The sequence below is a fragment of the Pteropus vampyrus genome, unplaced genomic scaffold (assembly GCF_000151845.1).
Source record: "Pteropus vampyrus isolate Shadow unplaced genomic scaffold, Pvam_2.0 Scaffold150, whole genome shotgun sequence".
Classification (NCBI taxonomy): domain Eukaryota; kingdom Metazoa; phylum Chordata; class Mammalia; order Chiroptera; family Pteropodidae; genus Pteropus; species Pteropus vampyrus.
Genome location: NW_011888931.1, coordinates 1,669,792 through 1,682,143, shown reverse-complemented (window position 1 = coordinate 1,682,143; position 12,352 = coordinate 1,669,792). Strand labels below are relative to the sequence as shown.

Genomic DNA, 12,352 nt, shown 5'->3' with positions numbered 1-12,352 from the left:
TACCTCTCCAAGACATCACGGTTCCATCACTAACCACACGTCTACCAATAAGCAGGTTACTTCTCTAGTCCCCTGTTTCCTCATCTTGTTAACGGGACCATTTTCCTAGTTTCTCTTTAATGTCCTTTATAGCTGTAAGAGTGGCAGTGTCTTTAATTACTGCATATTTTCTTGGAATTGCATTATCACTACTTAGACAAACCAGCCACAGGGTGCAGTTAAAAATAAGTAGAGGAAACTCCAGGGTTACTGGTTCCACATGTAAGGACCTTGGGAGTCGCTGCTTCAAACAAGTAAAAAGCTGAACAGACTGAAAATAAGCACTTCTTGAGCCCATAGGAGAGGGAAGGACACAAGGTAAACCACTGCCCCCAAATTTAGAGAGACAGTCCCGTACAAGGAGTCATGGCTTTCTAGAACGAGACTCGCAAGTAATACATCGAGCAAAGGGAGTCTCTTCAACAAATGGTGCTGGAACAACTGGACATCCATATGCAGAAAAATAAATCTAGATGCAGACCTTACACCTCTCACAAAAATTAACTCAAAATGGATCATCAACCTAAATGTAAAACACGTAACTATAAAACTCCTAGAGATAACATAGGAGAAAACCTAGATGACCTTGAATGTGGCAGTGACTTTTTGGATACACCATCAAAGTCGTGATCCATGAAAATAATTGATGTGCTGAACTTCATTAGAAATTAGAAATTTTGTTCTGCAAAAGACACTAGCAAGAGAATTAAAAAAGCCACCGACTGGGAAAAATATTTGCAAAAGACACATCTGCTTGTGGACTGTTATCCAAAATATACAAAGAATTTTTAAAATTCAACAGCAAGTAAACAAACAGGTGAATAAAAATGGGCCAAAGGCCTGAACAGACACTTCACCAAAGAAGATATACAGATGGCAAATAAGCATATGAAAAGATGCTCCACATCATATGTCATCAAAGAAATGTAAATTAAAACCACAATGAGATACCTCTATACACATATAAGAATGGCAAAAATCCAAAACACTGACATCACCAAATGCTGGCGAGGAGGCAGAGCAACAGAACTCTCATTCACTCCTGAATGCAAAATAGTGCAGCCACTTTGGAAGACAGTTTGGCGGTTTCTTATAAAACTACACATACTCTGAATACACAATCCAGCAATCGCACTCTTTGATACCCAAATGAGTCGAAAACTTAAAGTTACACAAAAAACTTGCATATGCATATGTATAGCAGCTTTGTTCGTAATGGCCAAATCCTGGAAGCAACTAAGATGCCTGTCAGCAGGGGAATGGATAAATAAACTGTGGTGTATCCAGACAATGGAATATTATTCAGCACTAAAAAAGAAACAAACTCTGAAGCCATGAGAAGACATGGAGGAAACTTAAATGCATATTACTAAGTGAAAGAAGCCAATCTGAAAAGCCTACATTGTATATGATTTCAACTATATGGCATTCTTTTCTGGAAAAGGCACAACTCTGGATCCCTGGTTGCAGGGGGAGAGTAGTTAGATGAACGGGCAGAGCACAGAGGATTTTTAAGATATGAAAGTACTCTGTATGCTATGATAATGGGGGGTACATGTCATTTTATATTGGTCTAAACCTGTAGAATGTACAGTACCAAAAGGGAATCCTAAGGTAAACTGGACTGTGGGTGATCATGATGTACCAACGTAGATGCATCTTTGGTAAACAATGTACCACTCTGCTGAGTTATGATGATAGTGGGGAGGCTATGCATGGGTGGGGGCAGGGGGCCACATGGGAGCTCTCTGTACCTTCTCCTCAACTGGTAGTAAACCTAACCAGCTCTAAAAAAATTAAGTCTTTTTAAAAGATAATGAAAAAAAAAAAAAAAAGCAGGGGCAGTCGAATAGATAATGCTTAATTTAAGAGCTTCTGTCTCAAATGAAAATTTTTGAATCTCTAGTAATACCTGCCTTTCCTTTTCCCACAATTTCACTCATATGTTGTTTATAAATCTTAACTCTTAACTATGGGGTTTTGGCTCCCTGTTAGGTGAAATATTTCATTTAACTTAGCCAAAGCCAGACTCAGAGCAGCCTGGGAATGGTTAGGCAGCTTCCCTTCTTCCCAGTACCAGGCTGTTTGTTTTTCTTTTGTTTGTTTACTTTGGGGGAATGGAGTTGTTTTGACACCCCCCCCCCCACACACACACACACACTGATGGTAGGTTGCAGCACTGTCTGCTTCACTGAAGCATATGCTGTGCTTTGGCCATAGATTCGAAGTGCCAATATCACCAGGGCCTCGTCACTGGAGTCCCGTCTGCTTCAGCATCCTCAGGCCTCATTTCTGCTTGTAATCAGATTACGGGGTCTGAGCTGTTCCAGCCAGTAGTCTCTTGCTTCGCGGTTACTATGCTCTCAAGGACACAAGTGCCTGATTGCTGGAGCCCTGCGCTGAAAAAAATCTCATTCCAATTTTGCTTAGCCGGGCCAAAGGCTGTGGCTGCTTGAGAATTAGCTGTAGAGCAGGCTCTGTTACTCAACTGTCTATGTGTAACGATGCTCAGAAGCCCAGGGATGTCCAGCTCTATGGGAGCTTTCGAGTTCTCTGAGAAACAAGGTAAGGCAAGAAAAACAGAAAATGCACTTCTGTGTGTATGTTTTATAACATAGCGAATGCCTCGTATCCTCCGTTTTACCTTGTATTCTCCTGTGTGTCCACTTAGTTATATAGTTTTCTCAAAGGACACTTTAAGTATTTATTTGAGTTTATAAATTGGCTTATCCTGGAATTGCTGGAAAATGTGAACTTTTTTGTGTGTTATAACTTAAAGATATTACTAAACCACGAAAGCCTTTATGTAGGGAAAAAAAATGCAAATTAAATTGGAATGCCCAAACTTTGGATCAAGTTCTGCACTTTAGCTAAAATATTTTTCTAAACCAAATGCTACAGATATTAAATTATTTCCAGTAGGCAGCGGTGAGTATCTTTTTATTAAATCTCCATGTGACACAGTTAGGAACAAAATCTTGTCTTTTTAGCTGCTTCCTTTCTAGCACGGAGGAAAATGTATGCTCTCCATTCAACGACTGAAATGGTATCACACATTCAGTTCACTGATTGAACAAAAATGAAATGCTGAGGTTATTTTGAATGTCACATTTGAAATTCAGCCCTTGTAAATAAAAATATTTTCTAGCACAAATGCACTATTAGGAAGTGGTTAGAACAATTCAGGCCTCAGATTCAGGAGTTTTCTTCTGTAATATTTGATAGATTTTTGAACTGAGTTCTCTTTTTCTAAATAGGGGGAAAGCCTAGATGTTTAGTTGGCATTATACTTTCCATTTTATTATATTTCTCTAGTCGGTCAGAATTTTCAAATTCCAGGATTCTGGATGTATTTTGATGGATAATAACATGTCAGCATGTGGTATATTTTGTACCTCCTTTTCCTCAGGCTTCTGACCCCAAATATTGAACAATAAAAGGCACTTCCGTCGGGGAGAGTTTCTCTAAGTGGTCTACTTGTGGTTTTCTTGGTGGACAAATGGTTGCTATGCCCAAAGCTGTAAGATAGATTACTTGCCATTAGACTGGTTATAAATTTGTCTGTGCCTGGTTTTGATTAACCAGGTCACTCGGCGGGGTGTGTGTGTGTGTGTGTTTGCCGAATGGGGTCATTCCCAGCTCTCTTTACATAATATATGTTTATCTTCAAAAATAAATAAGTGGTTTATTTGATGTGTTGTTATTGTTTAGGATTTAACGAAGACAATAAAAACAGGGCTTAAGTGCTCCCCTGCTCTTCATCAGATCTTCACTGTGCCCCCTCCCGTGCATTCTTCAAAAGCATCTCAGACAGGGATGACTTTCAACATTTCTGGTTTTCTTGACCAACATTGTTTAATTTTTTTTTCTCCCAAGTATATAACTATATTATTCAATATTTAATTGCTTCGAGTTATTCTTTTAGCCATATGAATTTAAATGATAGCATCGAACTATGTCAGAGTTTTTTCTTTTTCTTACCCACAGAATATGTTGGCTTCTTTTCAATAGAGGAAAAAAAAATGTATATAAAATGTATTTAGGTGTCATTTTTTTAAATCACAGTTCTTATCTGGTTAATGGTTTCCTTTTTCTTAAATTATATGTTCATGGGGAGTTTAAAAAACATTTTTCCCATTGGGTTTTTAAAGATTAATTGTATAGTTATTTCAATTTTACATTATTTCTTTCCCTTTAGATTTCAACAAGAAAAACTTAAGCTTCATCGGATTCCCACGTCGAAGAAAAGTTACAAGGTAAAGTGGTCTCTGCTCAGGAATCTTGTTTTGAAGATCTGTAGTAGCTTTTAAAAGTATTCTCCTAAATTCCGAATTCATGAGTTTAAGTGTTTGGCAATATGTTTTGTCTGCAGAGTTTAATTTATTAAAATATATGAAGCCAGCTAACTTAACAGTACAGCCAGCAAAGATTCTTTTTATGCATTTAATGCTGTTTATGGGAACTATTTGCAGAGCCGGATGTTGGTGGGTCTATAATTGCAAACTTGTAAAGAGCTCTTATCCTTTCCTTCTCATACCTGCCTCTAAGCGGGATGTCCTGTTGCAATCTGTTCCTCAAGTAAGGGAGCTTTTGATTTTTTAAGAAAGAGTTTAGCCTTGTTCCTCTTCTCTCTCCCCGCTCCTTCTCTCTTCCTCCCACCCTTCCTTCTTCCCTTTCTTTCTTCTTTCCCTCCCTCCACCCATCTGCCTGGTGAGTTCTCGATGCCTGCTCTGTTACCCTTCCATTTCCCTTGGCTACAGGATATTGTGGATACTAATCTGATTTACCTAATTGCTAAAGCTCTGTGGTTTGATGTAAGATAATATAAAAAAGTTAAAATTTGTGCCAAACAAGATGGCTCTCTCTCAGGTGCTTCTTAGATTGCTGTCTCTAATAGATGTTGAGGTTTTCAAGAGGAGCCACAAATTAGAGACGTGGATCTCAACCTACACTTCGTTGTGCTAAAAAGACGCAACTTTGTTCTACCCCTCATTCCACTCAAGTGTTCTTGTTCCTAATGTTTTATGTACGACATTATTTCTTTACTAAAAAGAGTTTGCATTTCAATAGCATTGGAATAAACAGTTGTCTAACCACTATCCTGATCAGGCCGAGCTTGGCTCCGCATTCGAAAATGGCAGAATTGATCTTGCCAACACACAAGATGGGATAAAGCCTTGATGAATTCCATCCACATCTTAGTATAAGGTAAACCAGAGCAACACTGAGCTAGGGTCATCAGGAAGGTTCTTATTTGACTCATGAAATCTTCCCTTTCTAGAGATTGACACAATCTCCCATATTTTGCATCTTTGCCATATTTTTAACAGAATCTAAGGCTTATGTCTTAGTCCGTTCAAGCTTCTATAACAAAATATCATAGACTAGGTAGCTTATAAATAATAGAAATTTATTTGTCACAGTTCCGGAGGCTGGAAGTCTAAGATCAAGGTGTCAGCATGGTGGGGCGAGGACCCTCTTCCAGGCACAGACTGCCGATCTCTTGCATCCTCACTTGGCAGAATGGTCTAGAGAGGCCTCTAATTGTTAGAGAACTAATCTCATTATGAGGACTTCACCCTCATGATTAATCACCTTCCAAAGGTCCCGCCTCTTGATATCATTACCTTTGGGGGGTTAGGATTTCAACATATGAATTTGGGGGAACACAGACATTCAGGCTGTAGCAGCTAAGTTCCCAATATGTCCCTAGCAGGTTAGTTTAGCTCTAATAGTGACCAAGAAGAAGGAAGAGAAGGAAAGGGAGACGGGAAGGCATTGCTTACTCAAGCATAGCAAAAGTACAAAAGATGAAGTTCAGACAGTTCATGGAGAGAGGCTCAGAGGGACACAGCTATTCTGAAATATTGGGTATTATTTCATGTGTACCTGTTAAAATGTGGCCTTCTTGCTATGGTACGAATTGTAAAATGGGCTGGAGATACAAGAACCTGCCTTCTTCAAAGGAATCTAGTCAACCAGACACCAGAGGTAAAAATATGAGGTAATGGGTTTTCATCTCCCATATCTTGTATTTTAAACTTCAATAGAAGAGTGAGCAGATCGTAGATGTAGAGGAGCCTTTCACAGCATGGGTGCTGAATAGTCCTTGTAATAATAAATTCCACATTTTGTAAAAGATAGAAGGTGATGGCAGAATCTTGTTCTTGCTTTAATAAGATTTCCCCTTATTGCTACTGCTGGACATTTAATAGGTTAATGAGACACATTTTAAAACATTATCACAGAAGCAAGGGCAATCTCTCCTTAGATTATTGAAGCAGAGAGGAGATAAAAGTATGAAAAAATTAGTCGTAAAGAGCGAGCGCTATTTCAGAAGAGATCAAGATAGAGAAAAATACAAAAGGTGATTCTTAATATTCAAAACACTAAAAATTATAATTCAGAAAATTAAAACTGTAGCTTTTGCTTTAGTTATATATGGAGAAATAGTTTCATACAGAATTATAGGCCCATACCTTTCGGTCGAGCTGAAGCAGTCCACCAAGGCCTGCAGAGGTTGTCCAGGCAGAGACTCCCTCTCCCGAGGGGGATGACCAGTGAGCAAGAGCATGCCCCAGGCTACAGCTAGGCCACCCTGAACAAGTCTGATCCAGTCTGATCTCGGAAGCTAAGCAGGGTCGGACCTGGTTAGTACTTGGATGGGAGACCACCTAGGAAGACCAGGTGCTGTAGGCGTAAAAAGTAAATAAAAAATAAGGGATTGTAAGCTGACAAGGTCCTTGCAATCTGTGAGGTCAACCAAGGGCTGCCTCGCCTAAAAAAAAAGAAAAAGAAAAAAGAAAAGAAAAGAAAAGAAAAAAGAGCATGCCCCAGGATCCGAGGCCCAGTGCTTGGAGTCACTTTGGAGTTGGGAATCAGCCCTCCCTGTCACACTGCTCTGGTACCTCTGGCTCAGAAAAGTGGGAGGAGGGAGATGTGAGGGCTCTTTGGGCATTTTGTTTCATCAGCCATTAGATGATCAGGAGTTACTCATTCACGAACGGTCCAGAATTTTTTACTAGCATGTCTTACCTATAGTTTTCACAACTGACTAGTGCCTTTGGGTATAGAGAGTCAAGGAAAGATATATGATTTTTTTCAAAACCTAGTTTCACATTGACTGGAGGGGTCTTGCACTGGTTACACCTTTTGTGACATGAGTCACAGCCACGCTTTCCGACCCATTCTCCTTATTTTGTCTGCTCATCCACTTCCTCAGAAGTTAGCAGGCGCTAGTGGGACCAAGAGAGAGAGGCAATGGAAGCAAGAACAAAATGTAAGGACAGCCATGTGGATTCCAATAATAAGAGTTTACCTTGAAGATGGAGACTTTAAAAATAGACTACTTTATAAACATCTGCAAATATACTGATATTTTCATTCATGTATGCAAGGTGAGCAAAGGTAATAAGGAGAGATGTTTTCCCAATCATGTATTCTGAAGATGAAAGAAGAATATAAAAAAAGGAAAAAAGGGAAGGAGGAAGAAAGTTACTATAACATTAATTATATACCCTTCTAATTATTCTCAATATTTGTAATTCTATTCGTCTCTAACATAACAACAGTGTATAAAGTCTATATAAAATACTTCAGAGTGAGTCATAATATACATTTGAAGTATTATATTATAGTCATTCATTCATTCAAAGCATATGTATTGACTTTAAAAAACATTTTAAAAAATCAATAGTTTTAAATAAAATAAGACACTCGTTGTATGTTCTACAATGAGAGAAAATTACAGAGGTGCAAAATGTAGATTTGGTGCCCAGTGGGACAGGCACTGGGTCAGGGGTTCTTCCTGGAGGAGCAGGACTCAGCCAGATGGAAGGAGGCTGGCGAGGACGGAATGCAGGCGAAAGACGGAGCGTTTACAGTGAACCACGTTAAGAGGCATGAGAGATTTTCCTAACAGCGCTTTGGTTTGGCATTGGCTTCTGACCAACTGTGAAGGCTGTCCCTTCTATTGATGCCGACACTATTTGTAGCTCGTTTCAAGAAAGTAAATGCACGTTGGAGCCACGGGGTGTCGGGCGATGCTTGTGAATCCAACTCTGTAAAACTTCAGCAAAATGTTTAACTCGGGGGTAGCTTCTTAGCCTTCATTAGTGGCTTCATTGAGCTTTTTGGTAAGCAGTAAAAAGGAGGCAAACAGAAACATACAGATGTTTATTTTTGGAAATATAAGATAATATTTGGACCCCAAGGTCAGTGGCTTAAGGTGAATATTTCAGGGATTGCATCATTTTGTTTTAATACAGAATTTTTTTCTTGAGATTTTAGTTTCCCAAAGAAAGTACAGAACTTTATCAAGATATTTAAACGAGCAGTTAATCAACTGAAATAGCCTATCATTCCTTAAGTAGGGAACATTTCTGCAGTAATTTAATTTTTTAGGTTTATACTAAATCATACATCTGAACAAAACACTGAAAGAAATCTTCATTGCATTACCATTCACTGTTTAGCAGTCAGTGCTAATTTTAAGTTTTGATCTAAGCAAGTGTCCTAGGATCTTCAAGCCGTCTGAAGTGTAGTTTGTAAAGACTACTATTCTCAAGACTTTTTATTAAATAATGTGAATACATGGCACCCATGTTTATGAATATAAGCCATACCACGTTTATAAGCAATAACTAAGGTTGCAGATGAGCTTGGTCCTAGGAAGATGGGATGGCGTACTGTGTTGTGGGATATATGGAAGTTCCTCGACATTAATTTATGTGCGAGATATAGATTATTTGTGTGTTCCACTTACCTAGTATGCACAGCACCTTCCTCAGGCTTTTCTTGGGCCTCTGTGGAAGTGTATGCTCTAGGGCAGAAACATTAACGGAGGCCACGTATGTGGGGAAGGCCAGCTCTGCAATGAATGCGTTTTCAGGCTGATCGTTCACCTCTCTGGATGTGATCCTATTATTGAAGAATATTTGTTTCCTATTGCCTTCCTGCGAGGCAGCAGCTCTGTTGTCTAGCCCAGCTCCAGGGTCTCTCCAGTCTTGGGGCAGCAACTGCAGGTAGTGTTAGAGCAAGAGCTGAATTTGCATCTCATATGTTCTTCTTGCCAAATATGTCTGCTTGGGGAAGTCATTTAACAGTTTCCTAATCTGTAAACCAAGGAGGATAATAGTTGCAGTGGTGTGCGGTAGTGCCTTGTCAGAGCAGGCGTGCACCTCTCTTCCAGTTTTGAGCTCAGCGAGTCCTGTGGGTAGCTTGAAAATTGGCTATGGTGGGAGTATTTACACTACGAGCAAATACTGCAAAGCAAGTGCTTTGGGGGGCGGAGAGGGAGGGTGCACAAGAGGAAGGAGCCAGTTGTTAAACATTTATTAGCATAGCACTAAGTAGTTCCTACCTCATAGGGCCTTGTGAAGATAATTAAGATAATATACGGGATATGCTTAGCATAGAAAGAAAGTACTTAGTAAGTATTCAATCCTTTTATTCTTCTTCCCTTTTGTTTCCTCTTACTTGTCCCAAGACACGTTTTCATGAACCTTTCAGACATATTCACCATGCTTTGATTTCTTGGTTGTTGGAAGGCATTTGTTACTTTAATATCATTTCAGCACTGGAGGAAAACATGTAAATCACCTAGACAAGTTGCTGATTTTCTGAAGAAGTAAATGTAGCACAGAGAAGTTGAGTGATTAATCCAAGCTGAAACAGCTGTTGGTGGCTCCAGGACAGGTGGTCAATCTGAACGACGTTTTTACCACCCTATGTTATGCCACCTGCCTGTGCTGATGAAATTATTTGCACACACAAAAACAAAATCATACTAACGTAACCATAAATAAATAAAAAAGTTACCAATTAGTTCCCCCAAATAAAACATTTTATTTGTAATCTACATACACATATTTACATATATGTAACAGTAGCATAATTTTTACGTTCTGCAATTTTTTACTTAATATCTATTTTGATTTAAACTAATTTAAATATCGTATTAATGGAGTAATTTTTAGCTTTCAGAAAGAGTTCTTGCTTGAAGATAAAGAACAACTTGCTAACTTCAAAAGAAGAATCGATGCTAAGTTTTTAACTGCACTCCCTAAAGGTGAGACTTTCTAAATGGTGACTAGCGTCCTGGGCATATAAGTATTATGTTATGTGATTTTCTTTGAGAATTCTTTCACTGACCTCCAGCTTATACTGTCTTTTGTGTCCCTTTCTGCCTCATTCATAATTAACCTCAATTCAAGGACCCCTCTTCTTGTATTTTAGGCATCCTCAAGTTTTCACTGGAGCCCGGGTGGGAAAGGGGCAGGAGGTCCTAGAATCAACCTTACCTCTTCCCTCTCCTACCTTTTCACTATCTCCAGGGGTGGTGAGTTCTGCCCATGCGCCCATGATTCTCCATTCAGCCCCTCCCATGCCCTCCAGCCTTCTGATGTTTTCCAGGGTTATGTAGTACACACCGGACCAGCAGTGCAGACTTCATCATTTCTCTTCTTCCCCAAGTAGGCACTCGCACTTTCAGTAAATTAGTATTTTCGTTGGTAAAGATGGATATGCAATATAATATTTGCATCTGCTGCGTGCCGAGGACTCCCACTTTTGCCTGTGAAATGATATGAATGTTACCTGGTCTTTGTCTCCAGCACTGTATCACGAGCACAGGATAGTACCAGCTCACACACTGTCTTCATCTCAAACGAGCTATGTAACCCTTACTTCAGATTTTTGCAAGGTCAGATTTTTTTTGTACTTGAAAGAAAAAAAATACCACGAGATCAAGCCCAAAAGAAATTAGACCAGAAAAACTATTCTTTTAATAGAAACTAAATCCAGTTTAAAAGGCCCACTGACAAATCGACATACATCGTGATGAATTGAATGGGCGATATGCTTAGACACAGTCTGATGAAGATTGATATTTGAAGGACCCCTGGGATTTGGCCTGGTAGAGTAAACTTAAACAGGGCCATTTTGTCAAATACATATAAAACTGTCAACTGGAATGCAGGCTTATGCTACATTGCTTCAGGGGCCGAAAATAAGAATAATGTGTAGAATTACAAGGAAGTAAGTGAGATTTCATCTGAGGAAGAAAATTCTGGAATTCGTAGGACTGAGAAGTGAGATGGGCTGCATTGCGATCTTATTAGTCCTCCTCATTAAATGTATAAGGAAGGTTCTATGGCTATGTCGTCATGGGTGGGACAGAGGCTGTGGAGGGTCCCACCTGGATGGGTGTGTGGACCAGGTGTGAAACGAAAGGGTCCTTCCAATTTCTAAGACTTTGTGAAAGACAAAGAAACTCAATTTAATCTGAGCCAAGTTTAAAATCTATGGAGATGATCAAAACAAATTATAACAATGAACAGATGATTTTAGAAATCGCTTAGATTTGACCGATGAGGTCAAGTTCTATGACAAAAGTCGCTTCCACAGGTATGAAGGAGGGTCCCTCTTCCTCTCTGCCCTAGTTCTTTTTTTTAAATACAATAGACAGTTTCAGGATCAGAAAAATTAAAAACAATATGAGATGTTAGCTTCCTAAAGATTCAATAACTTAAAACTCCGTATGTAACAAAATTTAAAAACACATTTTAAAACACATAAGCTTATTAATCAGTTTTATTAGAAATTTTGTCATAATTGGTCATAAAAACATAATTTTCGCATATCGATATGATCATTTTATGTGTTAACCAGATTTATATTTCTAAATTACCAAGATCTCTTCTCCTGAATTTCATTTAAATTTTCCACCATCTTATTTCACAATCTATGCCTTCATGAATCGGGGCACGCATGTTTGGAAAGACTCATGTATTTCCGGCAAGCTGTCATTTCTCCATCTTAACAAATATGTTAATAATTCTATCAGCGCTTGGCAATATAATGTTTAAAAATAGGCATTGATTTTTGACTGTTTTAATGGCCTAGAGTTTTATGTTTGTTTATAAGATTACAGAATTTCTTTCTGTTCATTTAGCGTGAGGGATTCTTCTGTGAAATGGAGCATTAAAATGATCATTGATTTTCCTCTAAGGGGCTTCCTTTAACTGTGTATCATGATCAGGTAATCAGAGATTTAAAAACTTTACCTGTATGACGATTATAATGTTAAAATAGATTTTCCATTTAGGAATTATGAAATGGACCAAATATATTACTCTACCTATTTTAACAGCTTTATTAAAATATAATTCATATACCATACGACTCATCCATTTAAAGCATACGGTTCCGTGGCTTTTAGCAGAATCACAGAGTTGTGCATCCATCACCACAGTCACTTTGAGAACATTTCCATGACCCCAAAAGAAAACCCGGCACTTCTTAGCCATCACCC

The 12,352-nt window shown here is 38.8% G+C and overlaps 1 protein-coding gene and 1 pseudogene across 1 annotated transcript in view; both read left to right on the top strand.

The window, feature by feature from the left end:
* The first annotated feature begins 2,543 nt into the window (after positions 1 to 2,543).
* Positions 2,544 to 12,352, top strand: part of SVIL (supervillin) — an 87,102-nt gene continuing 77,293 nt past the window's right edge. The window contains exons 1-3 of the mRNA XM_023536190.1: positions 2,544 to 2,604; positions 4,238 to 4,295; positions 10,017 to 10,108. Coding sequence (XP_023391958.1) covers positions 2,544 to 2,604; positions 4,238 to 4,295; positions 10,017 to 10,108 — 211 coding nt within the window. The remainder of the gene's footprint in view (positions 2,605 to 4,237; positions 4,296 to 10,016; positions 10,109 to 12,352) is intronic.
* LOC111745264 lies at positions 6,620 to 6,738 on the top strand (annotated as a pseudogene).